The 20,437-nt window shown below is 42.0% G+C and overlaps 4 protein-coding genes across 4 annotated transcripts; 3 read left to right on the forward strand and 1 right to left on the reverse strand.

The window, feature by feature from the left end:
* Nucleotides 1–561: 561 nt before the first annotated feature.
* On the forward strand, nt 562–2,214 carry LOC112083971 (meiosis-specific protein ASY2-like). The gene is made up of 4 exons (XM_024152200.1): nt 562–1,444; nt 1,515–1,649; nt 1,714–2,143; nt 2,208–2,214. Exons 1-4 carry the CDS (start codon nt 562–564, stop codon nt 2,212–2,214), a joined length of 1,455 nt encoding a protein of 484 aa, XP_024007968.1.
* Nucleotides 1,888–3,206, forward strand: LOC112083972. Its single transcript, XM_024152201.1, has 2 exons — nt 1,888–2,370; nt 2,457–3,206. The coding sequence occupies exons 1-2, from the start codon at nt 2,275–2,277 to the stop codon at nt 3,204–3,206; spliced, it is 846 nt and encodes a 281-aa protein (XP_024007969.1). The 5' UTR covers nt 1,888–2,274.
* Nucleotides 3,207–11,921: 8,715 nt separating this feature from the next.
* On the forward strand, nt 11,922–14,059 carry LOC18992070 (putative tyrosine-protein phosphatase auxilin). The gene is made up of 5 exons (XM_006415427.2): nt 11,922–12,509; nt 12,612–13,173; nt 13,267–13,356; nt 13,497–13,676; nt 13,789–14,059. The coding sequence occupies exons 1-5, from the start codon at nt 12,028–12,030 to the stop codon at nt 13,831–13,833; spliced, it is 1,359 nt and encodes a 452-aa protein (XP_006415490.1). The 5' UTR covers nt 11,922–12,027; the 3' UTR covers nt 13,834–14,059.
* Nucleotides 14,060–14,754: 695 nt separating this feature from the next.
* LOC18992071 (CBL-interacting serine/threonine-protein kinase 23) lies at nt 14,755–18,670 on the reverse strand. The gene is made up of 15 exons (XM_006415428.2): nt 18,022–18,670; nt 17,873–17,935; nt 17,573–17,644; nt 17,360–17,467; nt 17,195–17,275; nt 17,004–17,057; nt 16,774–16,899; nt 16,470–16,559; nt 16,227–16,346; nt 16,015–16,140; nt 15,723–15,839; nt 15,565–15,621; nt 15,388–15,462; nt 15,201–15,279; nt 14,755–15,083 (listed from the first exon to the last, which is right to left on the reverse strand). Exons 1-15 carry the CDS (start codon nt 18,244–18,246, stop codon nt 15,043–15,045), a joined length of 1,434 nt encoding a protein of 477 aa, XP_006415491.1. The 5' UTR covers nt 18,247–18,670; the 3' UTR covers nt 14,755–15,042.
* Between the last annotated feature and the right edge of the window lie 1,767 nt (nt 18,671–20,437).

The raw sequence follows: 20,437 nt of genomic DNA on the forward strand, positions 1-20,437 counted from the left end.
GTTATTCTTTGAGCTTGTTGGGCCTCTCCGATTTGCTAACGGGCCTGGTTAAAATTACAAAAAGAGGGTTGTGCTCAGCCCACCTACAACAATTGTCCCCCCCAGTCCGTTGATGGAGATATTACTTCGATATTCAACGCATCGAGCTGGAGAATCTTTCATTTTTTTTTTGGACCTCGATATCGATGCGGAGTCTTCGGAGTCGAGGTGATACTTAGGAAGCTATGAGTCGCTAAAAGCAATGGTCGTCTTGGGCAGCGAAGAGTCGCAAAAAGCAACGGTTGTCTTGGGTGGCGAAGAGTCGCGAGTGGGAGCGTGATTTTCGGGAAGCGCGTGGGATCCGCTACTAAACAGAGTACTGGGAAGCGTCCGGATCATGATTACTTTTCTCGGTAACCGCTGTTTTTTCTTCCTTATATATTCTGCTCTCCTCCTCTTCTTCTCATTTTCTTCTCCGTTTACAAAAGGTAATCTTGCTCTCCCTTCTCTCTAGAATTCCTTTCTCTCTCTAGAACTCGTCCTTTTGTTATTTTTGTTTTTATTGTTATCCGACATCGAGTAATGTCTTTAGGGGGTCAGCGTATCGGGTCGAGCTTAGAGTCTGGCTCTAGATCCGAACAGGAAGCTTCTGGGAGTGCTAGCTCTTCCCCTGAGGTGTCTTCGAGGTCCGACACTCGATCGGATCGAGGAGAATCTCCATTGATTGAATTGGCGGATCGAGTCCGTTCTGATGGGGCGTCTCCGCGAGGTGAAATGGATCTTCAGATAGTTCTTTTCGAGGAAGATCGATGTGATGGGGAGGCTACAGAGCGTGTCGAGGACGAGATCGACGAAGGGGGTGAGGAAGAAGATGAGCAGGGCGAGGAAGAAGAACAAGATGAGGAAGCTAGACCTCGTCGCAAAGGTTCCAAGCGCAAAGGAGCCATCAAGAATCGATTAGTCAACATTCCGTCTCAGATGACGGCTCAACGCCTCGAGGAGTTTCAGTTACGATACGGTTTTCGAGGCGAGCTGATGGCGCCAGGGCCTGAAGATCGGCCGTGGCATGCTCCGGAGGGCTGGGTCACGCTTTACGAGGCGTGGTTCAGTCTCTGTCATCTTTGGGTGCCTATGCCGAGGTTGCTGACGGACTATGTAGACCGTCGAGGTATTGCGTTCTCGCAAATCCTTCCAGCGGGGATTAGGTTCATGGTTGCAGCTCTTTTGTTTGGTAGCGAGGTCGGTGTCAACGTTGATTGGCATTTTTTCGAAGAAATGACCACCGTCCAAAAGAACAACTCGATCCCGGGGACGTATACAATAAAGGCGAGGAAGGACTGTTCTTTGGTCTACCCTGTCAACAGGACGCCGAGCTGGGAGGCGTCCTTCTTTTTTGCGAAGGTGGATGAGAAGTTGGTCGTCGACACCTCCAGGAATTTTAGGAACGAATGGAGCGACAGCATCGGTAGATCGCTAGTTTGGTCGTATCTCGAGTCCTTCCTTGTCTTTTATTAATGTTTTTTCGTCTTTCGCAGATCGAAACGTTCAGCTCGAAGCGTTCCCGGAGAACTTCCACGCAAATCTTCAGAAGATCAGGGCTGTTGGGATACAACATTGGCCTGATATACATCGTCGAAGGGTCGAGGCTGCCATCACTCGCATCACGAACGGTAAGCTCGATATTTTTTATGTTTCTTCCGTAATTGACATCGCCTAACACATTTTTTGTTTCAGCTAGTTGGAGGAGGGAGAATAACCTGCGGGAAAGAACGATTGCAATGGCTCCAATTCAAGTTAACGCCCCCAGCCTCGCTGCGCGCCTGAAGGTCAAGAAGAGCGGGAGTAAGGATCGGGGTCCTTTTGCATCTCGGCCTGCATGCACGGATCCGGTGCCGACCCAAGAAGAGGTCGAGGTTGCTCCTCAACGCGATGTGAACCTCGAGTCAGTCGATGAAGGTGGGGTCGAGGCTCAGAGTGCTGAAGACCAAGTGTCTAGTCGGCAAGTAGACGATGAAACCGACGAAGTCGCGCAGCTGGCGAGGCGCAAGGAGAAGAAGCAAAAGAAGAGGAAGCCTGAAGAGAAGAAACGGAGGGAGGAGGCCGAGGCTGCTCGCCTCGCCGAGAAGAAGGAGGTCGCCGGGGCTAAGGCGACGATGGCAGTCAAGTTGGAGCGGAGGCTGCGAGCAAACGGCCTAGGGTTGATCCACCTGGTAATGACAAGGCCAAAGAGATTGACTGGAGCTTTTCGTTCGAGTACCCCGAGTCGAACGAACCGTTTGTCAACAATGTTGATAAATGCGCAGAGCTGTTCGGGATGATAAGGGGCTCCACCTCCGAGGTCCCCCTGGTACCGATGGGGCTTTCAAAGACATGGCGAGCTTCGGCTTCAAGGTATGTCTGGAATCTTCACTTTACGCTTTAATTGGTGGTCTAATCTGTGAGCTCGACCGATATATTTTTTCTGTTTTTGTTTTCAGTTCATCGCGAGCTGCAACCGCGCTCGAGGTCAATACATGCGCTGGCTCCGGAATGGCGCCGCTCGGTTAAAGGATGCCCAGATTACCGGCGAAAAGGCAGTGAAAGAGCGTGACGCCGTCATCGAGCAGCGAAAGGTCGCCGAGGACAATTGGCAGACCATGAAAAGGAAGGCGGAGCAGCTCGAAGCAGGGGTGAAAGAGCTAACCGACAAGATCGAGACGATGAAGCAAGAGAACCTGGATTTAGTCAACAACCTACAGATCGTCAACGAGGCCAAGATCCAGGTCGAGAAGTCGATCGCCACTGAGGTCGTCCGGGCACAGCGACAAGCTAAAGAGAGGATCGAGACGGAGACGACACGGATTTGGGCGGATGCTGAGGCAAAGTATTCAGGTCGTATCGATCGGCTGAGGATTCGGGTTGCTCAACAAGAGACGATCGAGAAGGTTAAGCTCGATCTGGTTCAGGCTCGAGGTACATTGGAGTGCCTTGATCTCTTGAAGGAGATGTCTGAAGCGGAGTTGAGAGCTGAGCTGGAATCGTCAAAGCGCGACTGCGAACAGAAGCTCGAGAACCTCAGCTTCATGGATCTTGAGGAAGACGACTTGCCTCCGCCTTACCCTGAGACTCCAGATGGTGGTTCGGATCGAGATGATGCCGAAGACGAAGAGAACCGCGAGGGCGGCAATGAGTCTGAAGAATCGACCTTACTTGCCTTTTCTTATTTGTTATTGCCTCTTTTCTTTTGACTTTTTTTTTATTTTGCCTCGTTTGTAAGGACCCGACCTATTTTTATTAATAAATGCTCTTTTCTCGAAGTACCAGCTCGCGATTTGAATTATAAAGAGAGAATAAATACGAGGTATACTTAAGCAAAACAAAACAAAATAAATACGAAGTATTAGCTCGCAATTTAAACGACAATAGATTCGAGATGAAATGCTTGATACGAGGTGAATAAGTGATGCGAGGTAAATAGAGCGATAGGTGCGAGATGAAACTCGGCTTTAGGGAACAATAGGTGCGAGGTATGACTCGGCTTACCCTGTTTTATTTCATTAATCGTGTCCGAATAGTGAGAATGATCTCGACGTAATTATTCAGGTGATTTAAGAAAGGGTGCGGGACTGGTCCCGGCTTATTCTCTTACAGTCGTAAGGTTTTTGTTCCTTAGGATTTGCTAAGAGGTTGCATTGTAGGGAAATGCGTATTAGAAGATCGAACATCTAGCTAGGATGTCGATGTAAAGATGTCGATGTAAAAGTTGGTATAGACAAAAATTTTATTAATAGCTGTATCTCGTGAGAGGTTGCCTACGTACCCAACAAACTGGGATCAAGCCGATCGTAGTTCACATTCGAGATTAAGCGTCCCTTTTTTTTTTTTTTTTTTAGAAGTAATACCGCTTAATGTTCATCGAGTTCCACGATCGCGGTATCATTTCGCCATCCATCGTCATCAGCTCGTAAACGCCAGGTTTTACAACGTTGGTGATTTGGTAGGGGCCTTCCCACTTTGCGGCCAGTTTTCCGGCGCGGTATTCTTCGGTATTTTCGAACACCTTGCGAAGGACGAGGTCGCCAACTTCGAAGTGCCTACCTTTCATGCGTTTGTTGTAGTATCGTGAGATTTGCTGCTGATAATTTTGCATACGTAACAGAGCGTGATCTCGTTCCTCTTCGAGCATGTCGAGGCTATCCTTCATCATTCTTCCGTTCCTTTTATCGTCTTGTGTCAACATCGTTCTGCGTATGGTTGGTAGACCAACCTCGGCGGGAGCTAAAGCTTCCATGCCGTGAGATAACGAGAAAGGGGTTTTATTCGTCGATCTGCGCGGTGTAGTTCGATGTGACCATCGGACTCCGTCTAACTCGTCTGTCCATAAGCCCTTCTTATCCTTGAGTCTCTTTTTGATGCCGTCGAGGATAGTCTTGTTGGTTGCCTCGGCTTGTCCGTTTCCTTGTGGGTATCGCGGTGTTGACTTGCTACGTCGTATTCTCCATTTGGCGCAGAAGTCCTCGAAGACATCAGAGATAAATTGGGGGCCATTATCGGTGACGATCTCGTAAGGTAATCCGTGGCGGCAGATGATGTTCTTCCAAACGAAGTTCTTCACATCAGTTGCCTTAATTTTGGCGTAAGATTCGGCCTCGACCCATTTCGTGAAGTAATCGGTGATGATAAGTATGAATTGTTTCTGTCGAGATCGAGGAACTGGGCCTACGATATCCATCGCCCATCGCATGAAGGGATAAGGTGGTGAGGAAGCGGCTAGGAGCTCGGCTGGCGCGTTGATCATCGGCGCGTGTCGTTCACATTGTTCGCAGCGAGCTACAAATCGATCACAATCGGTTAGCATTGTCGGCCAAAAATGGCCGTGGTTCTTGATTTTTAGAGCGAGAGCTCGACCGTTGGAGTGATTTCCACACGCTCCTTCGTGTGTTTCTCGCATGACATCGAGTGTCTCCTCACCATGCAAACAGTTGAGTAGGGCGCCAGTCGAGCTCCAACGATAGAGGTCGCCGTGTGACTGAACGTATTTGGCGCTTCGAACTTTTAAACGCCTCGCTGCCCATCGGTCAGGTGAGACTTGGCATCTGTAATGTAGAGTAAGCTTTCGATCCTCCAGTCTTCGGTTGCTGGCTCTTGCTCAGCAGGCTCATCGACGACCTCGGGTGGAGGCAATTCTATGGCGGCTAATCTGTTTGCTTCGATCTCGCGAACTACACATATTCCTCGAGGGAATACGATGCGGGGGAAATCGATGCTTTCGACCAGGATCCCGCGCCTTTGATGCGATTCGGATGTTGAAGCGAGAGCGGCCAGTGCGTCTGCCGAAGTGTTGTCACTTCTCGGAATTCTGATGAGTGCGAAATATTCGAAGCGATCTGTGATACTCTTGACGGCTTTAAGATATAAATCCATCCGGTCGTTCCTAGTGTCGTAGTCGCCGCTGTACTGGCTAGCAACGAGCTGGGAGTCACAGAAAGCTTCGATTTTCTTGACCCCGATACCTTGGGCTAGACGAAGTCCTGCGAGTAAAGCTTCGTATTCTGCTTCATTATTCGAGGCTGGAAATTCGAGCCGGAACGATTACTCCAATATCTCTTTCGTCGGGGACTCTAGTCGGATGCCAATACCTGCGCCTCGAGACGAAGAGGATCCGTCGACGTATAAGCACCACTTCTCATCAGGTAGGTCGGTCTGGATTAGCTCTGGCGAAAGTTCTACTAGAAAATCCGCGAGGACCTGCGATTTGGCACTTGTTTTATTGCGATACTCAATATCATACTCCGTCAGCTTGACAGCCCACTTTGCCATACGACCTGACTGGCTCGGGCTGTGCAGTATCGTTCGACCTGACCGCGAGCGCGAGTTTCTCCAAAGTCGGATACCGTTTTTCTGCGTCGTCGAGAGTTTTACTAACGTAGAAAATCGGTTTCTGCTCGCCTCGATCTTCTTTGACTAAGACTCCGCTAACCGCCGAGCTCGACACAGCGATGTATAGGTAGAGGGTTTCGCCTGATTCGGGTTTTGCTAAAATCGGTGGGCTGGCGAGGTATTCCTTAAGTTGTTGGAAAGCTTTTTCACACTTGCTATCCCATTCGAAACGCTTGTTGCCTCGGAGGAGCTGATAGAATGGGAGACACTTATCTGTCGAGCGAGAGATGAATCGGTTAAGCGCTGCGATCCGGCCGGTGAGACGTTGAACCTCGCGAGTGTTGCGAGGTGAAGGGAGACTGATTAGTGCATCGATCTGCTTCGGGTTCGCCTCAATTCCTCGTTTAGTGACGATGTAGCCGAGGAATTCCCCGGAAGTGAGCTTCATCTAGTATTGATTTAGAACGGTGAATCAAGCTTGCAGATGGCTGATGTGATCACCGGCGGTGAATGACTTTACTAGCATATCGTCGATGTAAACCTCCATCGTTCGTCCCAACTGATCGGCGATCATGTGGTTGACTAGTCGTTGGTACGTTGCGCCCGCGTTCTTTAAGCCGAACGGCATTACCTTATAACAATAAGTCCCTCGATCGGTGATGAAGGACGTCTTCTCACAATCCTCGGGATGCATCGTGATTTGATTATACCCGGAGAAGGCGTCTATGAACAACTGGAGCTCGTTCCCTGCAGTTGCCTCGACGATTCGATCGATATGCGGTAGAGGGAAACTATCCTTGGGGCAGGCTTTATTGAGATCGGTGAAATCTACGCAGATTCGCCATTTGCCATTCTTCTTTTTGACGACAACAGAGTTTGCCAGCCATTCTGGATATTTGACCTCGATGATCGAGCTGGCCTTCGATAAACGTTCGACTTCATCATTGACGGCCTGCGCCTTTTCGAAACCTAACTTTCTCCGCTTTTGCTTGATCGGTTTAAACGTAGGATCGATGTTGAGCTCGTGATTTGTTATTGAGGGATCGATCCCAGGCATGTCGCTTACTGACCAGGTGAATGTCGATGCGTTTCGGCGAAGAAGTCGTACGAGCTCGACCTTGATCTCGTCCTCTAGATCAGCTCCGATTCCTACGCATCGTTCGGGGTCGCTTTCGTCGATGTTTACTTGGACGACGAGCTCCTGCTTGGGTCTTTCTTGGGTTGGCAAATCGGCTTGAGTTACGGGTAAGATCGTAAGACATGCCTTGGCTGGGACCGTGGATTTGAATCGAAGCTTGTGCTCAGCGGAGAAGCAGAGTCTCGATATCTCTTGAGAGCCTCGAATGGTTTTTACCCGGAACGCGGTTGGGAACTTGAGGCATTGATGATAGGTCGATGGCACCGCCTTCATGGATTGTAGCCAGGGCGTTCCCAAAATTACGTTATAGATGGCGGGTTTATCGACGACGACAAATTTGACGAGGCGGGTCGTCTTTGCCGCGTAAACTGGGAGCCTGATCGTCCCGATCGAGTAGACCGTATCTCCGTCGAATCCTGTAAGTGGCTTAACCGAGGACTTGAGGTGATGGTTCGCCAGTTCTATTTTGTCAAGCGTTTCTTTGAAAATCAGGTCGACCGAGCTCCCTGTATCAACCAGTATCCCAGACACTTCGCAATCTGCGATCCGCAGCTCGACCACAAGCAGATCGTTGTGTGGCATGTCGACTCCTTCCGTGTCGGCCTCGGTGAATGTGATCGCATCACTATCGGCGGTCTTGGGACTTTTGACTTGCCATTTTTGTGCGAGCATCACCTGGCGGCCGTACTTTTTTATTGACCTGACGGAATCATTGCACGTCGATAGGCCTCCCATGATAAAGAACACCTTCTTTCGAGATGCCGGAGGGGTGTCACCTCGAGGTTGGTTACCTCTATCTCTCTTTGCGAGATCGTCGTTGAATCGCTCATTCGTTGGGGGAGGATGCAGAAGTTGCTCGGTGGGAGCCGTTGGTCGAGCTTTGTTGTTTCGTGGCGCGGCGTTTTGGGGCTGGTTTGGTAATGCGATCTCCCCTTTCGATATTTGGCGAGCAAATAGGCCTGCAGTTCCCGACACATCGCAGTTGGGTGACCGTATTTGTTGTGATAGTCGCAGAAAGGTCGTGCCTCCCCGCGATCTCCTCGTTGCCAGGTGTTCGATTGGTTTTGATATTGGCGATTTTGTTGTTGTGGAGTGCTGATGTTATACGTTGCCCTTCGGCGATTTTCACCTCGATAGTTATTGTCGAGGTGTTGTCGAGGTTCATGATAATCTTGTTTGGGGATTTCTTTGTGGGGTTGCTGCTTCGGCGCAGCTTTTGCTGGTGACACGATCTCTTTTTCTTCCTCGTCCTCGATGTATAAGGTGGCACGGTGAAGCGCGTCTTCGAGAGTTTGGGGTTTGCTGAACTTGAGGCTGTCCCGAAACTTCGAATCGATTCGCAGGGCATTCCGAAGAGCGGGCAGCGATGCTTCGTCAGTCACGGTGATCCGAGAAACGATCGCATTGAACCTGCCGATGAAAGACCGAAGGGATTCTTTTTCGCCTTGTTTGATCTGGTAAGGTCGGCACTGGAAACTGCGCCTTGGATATACATCATGTACCTCTTGAGGAATGCAGTCGACAATGCTTGGTAGCTGTCAATCGAGTTCACCTTTAACTTAGAGAACCAAACGAGGGCCGCGCCGCTGAGATTTTCGACGAACAGTTGGCAAAAGCCTGCATCTTTCTCCTCGGGGGTGAGACGTGCTCGGCCTATTTGAATGCTGAACGTGGCCATGAATTGGCTTGGGTCAGAGTTGCCAGTATACGTCGGGAGATTGAACTTCACTTGAGTTCTTATCGGGAAATCGGTGATTCGGGTCGTGAACGGTGTGCTTTGGCTTTCTTTCAACACACGGTCGATCTCAGGTGCCGAGCTAGTTGCTTGATGTACAAGCGAGGTCATGGCTCGCAATTTGGCCCTCATTTCGAGCATTTCTTCGTCCTGCTGTGAGTTTTTTATCTGAAGCCGACGTGCTTCGTGTTCGGTAGCCCCGATGTTCACCTCATCGCAGTTCGAGGTTGGATGATTTTCTGTTGTTGGTGGTGCAGGTGAATCTCCGAATAAAGCACGTTGTACGCGCTGAATCTCTTGGGTTCGTCTCTCTGGGGCTTGGGTCTCTACGAGTGTAATATGTTGACTTGATATTGACAAGAAAGTTGTGCCGCGGCGAGCTCGTTCAGTCGAGCGCTTGTCTGTTGATTCAGCTCTTCCATTCGAGCCATCATTGTCGCAAATAATGTTGCGACGTCAGTTGGAGGTGGTGTGCTTCGGTTTACGTCCTGCGCTTCTGGGTGCGAGGTTGCGTTTTCCACAGGATTCATTGTTGGTGATTGCCTATTTGAAGTCTCTGGATTGTTAACCGGTGACGCGTGAAGTCCCTCCTCGGGTGTAGTTGAGATGGATAGACTAGTTGTCTCGTTGATTTGAATTCCTGACATTATCGAGCCCCTCTTTGCGTAGAAAGAAATCTCTTAGCCCCACGGTGGGCGCCAATTGTTGTATTGTATCCGCACACGAGGTTATTTAGGTAAATGTATTTAGGTGGAGCTCGAAGATTCTTGTTTGAATAGAGGTGAGATCGATATAATGTTTTCGAGGTGATATCACGAGGTCAAGTAAACGAGGTAAGAGTTGAAGATTTTAAGTATCGAGTGTTTTAGTCTTTTTTTCAGATTACGGATCTCGTAATAAATGAAGTTATAAGGCTATTTATAGTATTCAAATTAGGTTACATCTCGGTCAGAGTAGCTTGGGCGGCCGGGTAGATAGACCTGACCGACCGTCTATCGGAGTGTCTCGCTGGCGAGCTGTTTCATCAACGTCGACGTGGCGAGCTGCTCCTTTGTTATGGGAAGCTCATCTCTTCGAACGACCTCGTTTTAGCTTTATGAACGGGCTTGTTATTCTTTGAGCTTGTTGGGCCTCTCCGATTTGCTAACGGGCCTAATTAAAATTACAAAAAGAAGGATGTGCTCAGCCCACCTACAACAATTTTCCACAATAATGCCCGTTTCAATTGCTAGCCCCGAAAAGGAAAATACTTTCCAAAACCACTATTATCTGACTATTTTCTTACTTATTAAATAGTAGTAAATAATACAATTGTTCATTTAAGTAGATTTAGCTTAACATATGTGCTTTGAAATTCATCGTAGGGGATACTTGTAAATTTGTAATCACTATTGGAGTAGCTTGGTAATACGCCCAAAAGGCCAAACACGATTGCTTACAAAACAAAATAAAATAAAATAAAAATAAAAACTGGGCACCGCCACTTATATAAATGATAATTTAATGATCTGTCCATTCGGGGACATCAGATAATAAATTAACGATGGTTCTTTAGAATTAGTTGGTAATAACGATAAGCATGTGTTGGAAAGTAAGAAGGGTATGGCTTTTTGGTAGGGAAGAAAGTTTATTGACATCAAATTATAGCATGCATTGTCCCCTCCAAAGGGTATATGTCATTCCTTCACCCACTTCGCTCTTAATATATAAAACGTTTTAACATACAGTATTAGGATACTATAGGAAGTGAGTATCAATTAACAGACTTACATTTAAAAATGCTCGGTTTAATATTTATGGTTATCTTGAATTGTCAAAAACAAAAATGTAATAGTAGTCATCAAACTTTATATTTTCACATAGACAACCATATTGGTCATTAGACATGTCAAACTGTCTAAAATTCTTCTATAAAAATTGGATTGTTTTTTTTTTGTCGAACCTGATTTTTCTTTACACGAATTTGTTGTCTTTGCATGTTGACATCTTTTTGTTTTTAACATCTGCATGTTGACATCATATACGACGATTACATCTTAAAAAACACAGTACTCTATGAATATATTGTATAACAGTACTCTTATCAAAATTTATTATATAACATATATAAGTGCGAAACGTAGAAATATTTCCTTATTCGATAATACATCTCTATGAATATATATTCACATTAATACATTATAGATCTGTAGTTCGGTCTTTGTAATTTGTAAGTCGTTTGGCAATGCAACAAACGAAACACATGATACTTTAATAAAATTAATGAGAGACATGGTAATCCGATATTTGTTTTCAGTTTTTTCACAATGCAAAAACAACATCGGATTCATAAATATCATGTTAGATATTTTAGGAGGTAGGGTCCAAAATTATAATTTCTTGTAAAATATTGAAAAAAAATTAAGCTTAATAGATGAGATTTGTTTTTGGTTTTACACTCCACTAGGACCACTATCACCCAAAAATAACTGAAACTTAAATTATGAATTGTTTTTTTGAAGAATAAATAAAGAGAAAATTATGATACAGCTAAACAAAAGGGAAACCATTAAATCATGTCTTTTAGAGCAGGGACTCCAAGTGGCAACAGCCTATGTTATTTGATGACAAAAAAAGAATAAATCTGTATCTTACATATATGATTTACAGTTTTCGCTCTTATTTATTACTCCAATATTAATATAGCATTAGCATATTGCTCTTACACGTGCAAAAATAAATCAACATAAAGATTTGTAATATTTGACAGAAAAAAACCCTCTCAGATTTATTCAGACCAAGAGGAAAAAGGATAGAAAGAATTTCATTGACTTTATTCTCAGACACAAGAAAAAAAAAGTCAATGAAACCTTTACCTGTGCAGCTGTACGTGTGTATACATATGTTAAACCTTGAATCAAAATCATTTAATGATGTAAAAGTAGTTTTCTTTGGGGGTACTAATTAGCCTAAAAAATTGGAGTTTAGTAACAAATGAGTACGAGATTCATACTTCAGATTAGATCGATCATTTGACAAAAAGTTCTTAATTTTTTTTTTTTTTTGGTTAAAGCAAAAAGTTCTTAAATGTTCCGTAACAACCTCAGTGTTTTTTTTTCTCTCAGATCAGGAGAAAAAAAGAATTGAAAACGAATAAAATCCACACATGAGAAAATAATTAAAATAAATTTTGTTTTCCTCGTTGTCTACTATATATATATATACATATGTGATATGTACGTTCCATGTACAACACAAGTTACAACACAAAAACTCTCTCACTTTACTTCATTCTTGGAGTGACCAGAGAAAAAAAAAACAGAGCTTCATCGGCGAAATGGACGAATCGTGGCGTATGAAGATGGGTTCAGGCGTTGACCCATTCTTCTCCATTGCTCGAAAATCCATGGACGCTCGAATCGACGCCGAAGATTTCTCCGACGTTTTCGGCGGTCCTCCGAGAAGCGTCCTCACCCGAAAATTCTCCGGCGACTTTTCTCGTTCCGACTGTTTCTACGACGAGGTTTTCCGTCCGCCAGGGAATTTCTCCGGCGGCACTCTCCCGTCTTCTAAATCTCACGGCAGAAACTTACCGGCGTTCAGGATTCCTTCCGGCGGAGATGGATTTTACGACGGCGTTTTCGGCGGTCGCGGCGGCGGGACGACGAAAGAGGGTTCCAAAAAGCAGAGCCCGAAAGCGAAATCGAGGTCGAATTCCTCGTCGGTGCTTACTTCCGAGGAGGTTAGTCCTCATTATCCTCCGCCGGCGGCGACTTCCGGCGACGACGCTGGGTTTTCTTCTTTTACTTCTAGACTTAGGTGAGTTAAAACTACCGTTTTACCCTCCACATTAGTCCACTTTCTATAGCATCTCTCGAGGTCAATTAAGTAATTTTAACCTCTTGTGTTTGTTTTGTTTAGACCGTTAAACGTCCCGTCGAGAAGTCATAAGCGGGAATCAAAGAAACAGAGTTTCCCGGCGTTTCCAACATCCGGTGATTCATTATCCGGCCACGATAACACACCGGAAAAATCAGATTTTTACTACAAAAAACCAAACTTTAGCGGATCTAGGAGAGCCTCGCCGGAGACAATGAGCTTGGATCCGAATTCCTTCAGGAGAATGGATGATTTCGGACCCAGCTCTCCGGCATCTTCCCCTGTTTCTTCCTTCATCTGCGAAGAAGACGACACTGAGGCAAAACAGAGAACTACGGGAGACTGTAAAGTCGAAGAGGAAGAAGAAGAAGAAGAAGAAGAAGAGATGAGCTCTTACGTAATCGAGATAAATTCAGATCGGTTTGATCGTTACAGAGAAGGAGGAAGTGGAGGAGGAGGAGGAGGAGGAAACTCGGATTCGAACGACATGGATGAAGCAATAGCTTGGGCTAAAGAGAGATCTCAACGACCAGAAGCAAAGCAAACAGAGGAAGACTTAATGGATTCGATAAGAAGCGAAGAGGGAGCCAAATCAGAAGAAGAGGTTAGTTAGTTTAATTAACATTTTCCCGGAAAAATCAGTAACTAATTTCTCAGTGGAGATAAGAATCTGATGTTGACAGTTGAATAATTGCAGATGGAGATGGAGATTAAAGATGAAGAGATAAGAGTATGGTTAACCGGAAAAGAGTCCAACATTAGACTCCTCCTCTCAACTTTGCATCATGTAAGTCATGAGAACCGGTCCGGTTTCGTTAACCGATTATTATTTGAATGTCTCACATTGGAAGTAGAGTTGTTTTAGAAGCCTATGATTCCTGAAAATTTGCAGATTTCTAAACCAATTAAACCGGGATTTTTATTCAGGTTCTTTGGTCAAATAGCAATTGGCACGCGATTCCTTTGGCAAATCTTCGAGATGGATCACAAGTGAAGAAAGCTTACCAAAAAGCTCGGCTTTGTTTACATCCAGATAAACTTCAACAGAGAGGAGGAACTTCGCCACTTCAGAAGTCTGTAGCGAGCAGAGTATTCTCCATTCTTCAGGTATTAAACCGATTTTGATATTAAACCGAACAAAACCGGGAATTGGTTCAACCTGTAAGCTTTGGTTCCTGCTCTGGTCAATAACTCTTAGCTGTGCATTTTGGAATTGTAGGAAGCATGGGCTGTGTACGTAACAAATGAAGGACTCTCATGCTAAACCGAAATTCGCAAATCGTTTCTGGTTTGTATTAAACCGGAGATGTGTAGAGTGGGTTTATAATGTAAGAAGAATAAGAAATGGAAAAGCATAGTTTGTTTTTTTTTAATGATTGTAAAAGTCATGTGAACATTCCCATGTGTTGCATTGCATTTGTGCCTCCCATTGTCGATGTTCTTATGTACAGAAAACAACAAATTGTTAGAAAACTACTTTAAAGAACAAAGTAATGCGTGAAACGAATAGAACCTGGATAAGAAAAAACAAATTAAGTTACTTTTGTTTTTGATAATAGATACAGAGCAAGCAACAACTTTTGTTTTAAAAAAACTAAAAACACACATAAAATCACGAAAACTATTTTATGTCAAATATACCCAAAACTTTTTTTTTCGATCAGCATTATATTCTTCTTGTTTTTTTATTGATATCGGATAAGACTATCAGAGTGTGAAGATAGAATCTACACTGATTTTTGTACAAAAGCTAGAAAACATTAGTTAGGTTACCATCTAATCTTAGATCATTCTCTTAGCCCATTGTGTCTACGATATAGAACTTAGAATACATTTTGGAAGCAACCATATTAAGATATTTAGATAACTTCCAAATGTCTTCATTATTTTTTTTAGATAAGTAGTTGATAGTTTTATATTATATAGAGGAAATAGTACTATTGAATCAAAATTTCACACACGAGGATCAAATCGTATTCGATAAATAGTTTTAAGGTAACATATGTCAACAATGAAGTAATAAACCGTAATCTATATGAAGTTTCGACCTCCTGTGCCCATCTGCTTCTACCGTGATTGGCTCTTAGCCGAAGGCAATTTCACACACAACTACAAGTATTCATTTTTTTTTGGTCTACTTGTACAAGTATCTATATGTCAACTGAATAGTGAATGACGAAAACGATTCTCAAATCAACAAACACTGTATAGCTTTTACTTTCCGTTTTATTGGATTCAAGCCAAGAATACCCACATAGGCATATGCTATTCACAACATTCCATGGATTCAAACAAGATTATAGATTATAAAAACACCCTCAATACATGTTCAAACTTTCAGCTTTGCTACACTTTCTGACGCTTTCTTTGTATAATTTCAAAATCACTCCCCAAACCCAGTACTATAGTAATTTATAACGAACAAAATCTATAGTAAAACACCAGTACACGCAGACTGTTTAACTGTTCGGTATCAAGAAGCAACCACAGCACCGTTAGTAGTACCACCTGAAACTAAAAGAAACAAAGCAAGATTTGGTGTTTAGATGTTTTCCCATTGTTGTTTCATCTCTTCATTATTTTGATACTTTCGAGGCTTATCTAACAGAATATTTCAATGAAGATGCTTACCTTCGGTTCCTTCCTCTTTCTCTTCGTCGATTGTTTTCCAAACAATGTCCTTAAGACCCGTGGTGAGGTTCTTGTAAAACTGGAAAAAAAAAAACAGACCAAGGAAAGGAAAAGTTTATCAAGTTGTTCAGACCAAACCCACAAGGCCACAATAATAAGAGAGCATAAGATGCATATGAATGAATACCTTGTGGAATTCCAAGGTGTCACCCCCTGATTTTCGCATTTCAACCATATAAAGCGATGGAGCAACTTGAAAAACCTGAGAGTAGATGTCAATTAACTTGATATTAGCGTTCATCCAACACCGTGAGACATCATACAAAGGGCTGATCAATTCACTGGCGACTAAGCAAAAACTAACCTCAGTTGTGACTGCTAACTGACCCTTGCGGCCTGATTTCTCTCCTAGAAGCTTCATCTGGATGAGTGTCAAGAAATGGTATAAGGGTGTAATCATAAGCATCAAATGAATAAATACAATTTTACAGCAGCGGTGAATGTGTATAACAGTATTCCAACCTTGTAGTTGTTTTTCCTGACATCAAATCCCATAGGTGTTGCTGCGGCCTCAATTTTTGTGACTATTTCATTAGCAGGACATTTGGAAGTGAATTGAGTTTTTCGTTTAACAAGCCCCTGAAATCAGAAGATGCTTATTACTAAGAATGACTACCTCCACTAAACAAAATACGGGATTCTCAAGAAAAGAACTGGTCACTACAGTTTTGGAGCAAAACGACTTCTCATCAAGTATGAGTGTATGACTAGTTCTAAGAAAAAGCTTTACTTGTAAGCTATAAGGAATCTGTACCATTTGTTTTTCGAAAAGTGAACCGAGGTTGAGACCCTGGGATGTTGAGATGAGCTCAAAAGCATTCATAGTTACTGGTGTTTTAAGTCCTTCTTCTCGCCTCTCCACAACAAGGTTTTTAGACTCCTGTTAACCGACAAAAACAAGCTAAGTATTCATTCAAGAAAAAGTTCATAAAAATTTGATAAACCAACTAAAAACATAAGCCTTACCCCTGATTCATCAAAAATCGCATCAACATCATCAAGGCTGACGTTAGCATTCTCAAATTTAGGTGCTTTATACCCTTTATTAAACCATTCATTTTGTATGACTTCAGCAAATGTAATCCTCTGTCCAACATAAAAAATTTCAGTAAGAAAGACTTGAGATCTATTCAATCCAATAAATGTTTTTGCCTCTTAAAACAGCATAATACAAAGGACCTTAAACATAAAAGGGGAAGAAGAAAATACCGTTGCAGGATTGGGATCCAGAATCCTTTTGATTAACTTCTTAGCACTTGCAGAGAACCAGGGAGGACAGGTAAATTCGGCTTTAAATATCTGTAATCATGATGAAAGAAGAATCAGGTTCCATACTTCCATTTTATGCTATATACATCTTGAGCCTTCAAAACAATTGACAGACTCCCATACACCCAAATAACGCATGCTAGAAGTGCAAAACTTGAAACCCTTTTGCCCATAGCATTCATAATGGATATGCATCAGAGAAAGGAAAAAATAAAAGCAAACGAAGAAGAATAAAGCGTAACACCTTTTTATATAGTGACGTTAGATTAGAATCTTCGAAAGGCAAATATCCGGCCATTAAGACAAAGAGAATCACACCACAAGACCACAAATCAGCCTTGGCTCCATCGTAACCTTTGTTGTTGATTACCTAGAGAGACAAACATAGATGGCTACTGAGACCAGAAACGAATAGACTGGTTTCACGCTTATCAAGACAATTGAGTGTCAGTTTACAGTAGAAGTAAATAATACCTCCGGAGCAACATAATTGGGCGTTCCACATGTTGTGTGAAGTAATCCATCCTCCTAAAGAAGAAGGGTCACAAAATTAGCTCTGATGACTCACGGAAAACTTACTCCTTAGACGCCATAGTAGCTGAGTTATCATGCTATGACATTTACATCGAAACAACAGAATAAGAAATCAATATATCAATGCTCACTCGGACTTGCTGAGGTAGAGCACTCAATCCAAAATCAGACACTTTCAGAGCACCATTTGCATCCAAAAGCAAATTCTCCGGCTGCAACCAGAAGGTGCAACTTAAGTTAAAACATTGAACCGTAACTCCGAACACTATGCAAGATCAGAAAATAAGATTCCTAACCTTAAGGTCTCTGTGATAAACTCCTCTGCTATGGCAATAGTCCACCGCATTAATAAGCTGCTGGAAGTACTTCCTTGCCTCATCTTCCTTCAACCTCCCATTGCTTGACTAATTACATATTTAGAGAATCAAGTCATTAGTACTTCTTCACTCGAGATCTCATTTTCTACATAGGAGAAAAAAAAAGCCATCTTCAATGGAATGAAAGCTTACAATTTTATCGAAAAGCTCTCCACCAGTAACGAATTCCAAAACGAAATAGATTTTAGTTTTGCTGGCCATCACCTGAAGAAGAGAGAATCGGTAACTACAAAGATACCAAAAGAATACATAGAATAATATTATGTATATATATATACATCTATGAGATTGGCCAGGGACCACTTATGTTCCATAAACTTCAAACGAATCTCAGAATATTGTAGGAATCTAGATCAAAAAAAGTTAAGCTTCTAGATTCTAAACATGCAAGCAACGAGTAAACAAAAGAAGAAGAAGAAGTTTAGATCAAACCTCAAACATACGGATCACATTCGGGTGCTTGATCAATTTCATTGTCGAAATCTCACGCTTGATCTACATGAAACAAACCCCAAATCAAAAAGTTTTAACTTTTGCGTAAAATCCGAATCGAAATAGAAGAAAGCAGCGGATTTACATACCTGAGCGATCATCTTGTTTCTCATAACTTTCTCTTTATCAATGATTTTAATGGCCACATTCTCTCCATTTTCAACATTCCTCGCGAACTTGACCTTGGCAAAGGTTCCTTCTCCCAAAGTTCTTCCCAGCTCGTACTTACCAACTCGGGTCCGGGAGATACCTGAACCACCAGAAGGCGTCGATCGAGAAGGAGTCGATCGCGAAGGTGTTGCTCGAGAAGCCATCTCTCTTTGTCTCTCTCTCTATCTCCCTAATATCTTCTTTGTCGATGTAGATATAGATCTCTATTGATTCTTCTTCAGGATCTCTTCTTCTTGCATGGCTGCCAAACCTGGGATTTCGCGACGCTCATCTTTGATTGTCTCCTGAGAAGAAAAACCCTAAGACCCGAAAATCCCCAAAAAAGGAAATTTCAACTCTCGTGTGCGGAGAAAATTCAAACCAAAATGAAGAAGAAGACGAAACTTTTAAAAATAAATGAAATCTGAATTTTGAGTGAACAAAATCAGTACGGGGAATTAGGAACAGAGTTTTTTTCTTTTTTGTTGTGAGAAATCGCAAATTCGGCTAAAAATTAAACAAAATCGAAGACGATACGAGGGAAAAAAAAAGGCGAGAGAAAGGGGAACTTTCTGATTCGCCGGAGGAAGAAATTTAAAGGTAGAACTTTTTTTTGTGTCGAGCGAAATTATGTTAAGACTTTTTTATTTTTGTGACGGCGAAATTAAGTTAAAACTTACTTTGATTAATGTATTCCGCTTAGGGGTTATACGAGGAAGGTTATATCTCATATTCTGACGTTTGCAAAAGTTACGTTTTCAATAAAATTAATGTACAGTATTCCGAACGTTTTTATTTTTATTTTAAAAAACCTATCGTGGAATATATTACTGCTTGACATAACCTTACGTGCTTAAATTGAACCTTAATTTGTCATTAATTAGTGTTTTCGACTATCCAAATTATTTAACCCTTTGTTACGAATCACAATATGATTCCTTAAAAAAATGAAAATACTATAGTTTTAGGTAAGTTATTCTTTTATACTCCGAGATTCCAAACAAATAATATATAATTTTATTATATTTTAACATGTCAAATGGAACTTTTGATGTTATGGAAAAGCCGTTAGCAAGTATCAAGGAGCCACGAGCCTTTTTCGTAAGGGGTATTGTATCAAGAGTTCCTGTGTTTTATTATTCGAAGTCATATTTTATTTTTACCATACAATATTGATGCAAATTATCCTCCCACAATTTGGAGAAATCTGGAGGCCATTTTGCTGAGGTGTCGTTCCCACAATTTTTCTCAGCATTTTTCTTTTAAATAATTCATTATATTTTACCTATGATTATTTCCTTATTTATATCCTTCTGTCAATTAGAATTTAATTTATTATTTACTAATTTTTTCATTCGTTTTCCTTATTTAGCTCAACTGACTTCTTTAAAATTTATGATTTATACATGCATAATTTTCATTTCATTTACCTTATTTTCAACACAAAACAACTATATACTAATATAAATGGACAAAGCAATCGATTGATTAACAAAATTTAAATTTAAATTATTACTATCTTTATTTTCTTATTTTTATGCAAAATTTATATTCACATTCATATCATAAATCAACATTCTGAGAAGTACAAATTTTATTATTCTACATAATTACTAGTATACAAATGAGGTATGTATTTATACAATTGATAATTATAATTATATTCACTCCAATATACATGATCACATATTCCCGCTTCATAAATTTCAAATCTTAGCTACAATATTGTTTACATTAATGTGTCAATATACGTGATCCCATAATCTCGGTTCATTTAATTTCAAAATTTAATAACCGTAATAATGAAGAAATCATAACTCTACTTTAAACTTTCCTCCAAATTTCTCGACACAATTAAATGATTAAGCATAAATGGAATCAATGTATGCATATTCCAAATTTATCAGTTAATGATTATATTACCTTCCTATATTATCGTAACCGTATCAATCTGAAATTATATAACCGAATTTTAAATTATTGTTTGGATAGTCTAAACAAGCCCTATATTTCCGATATATTTTAGATGCACTGTATCTACCTAAATCAAAATATTCCGTATTTCCGAATATGTAGAAGTAATTAAACAAAATAGACCCTTTATGGAAAACGAGCAATATTGCAAATTGAATATATCAAAATTGCCTAAATCTATCAAATTTCAACGTCATTTCAAATTTAAATTCATAATTGACCGCCTACAATATTTTACCTCTTCTAAAGATTGTATCGAAGATTTACCCTAGACTCACCCCATTCATCATTTCGCTATATATAGTTACCACTGTTGATATCGAATTCATCATCCCAGCTAAGCAATATTTAGCTTACATACTCCCTCTTGCAAAGTTTGCG

The sequence above is a fragment of the Eutrema salsugineum genome, unplaced genomic scaffold (assembly GCF_000478725.1).
Source record: "Eutrema salsugineum unplaced genomic scaffold, Eutsalg1_0 scaffold_5, whole genome shotgun sequence".
Lineage (NCBI taxonomy): Eukaryota > Viridiplantae > Streptophyta > Magnoliopsida > Brassicales > Brassicaceae > Eutrema > Eutrema salsugineum.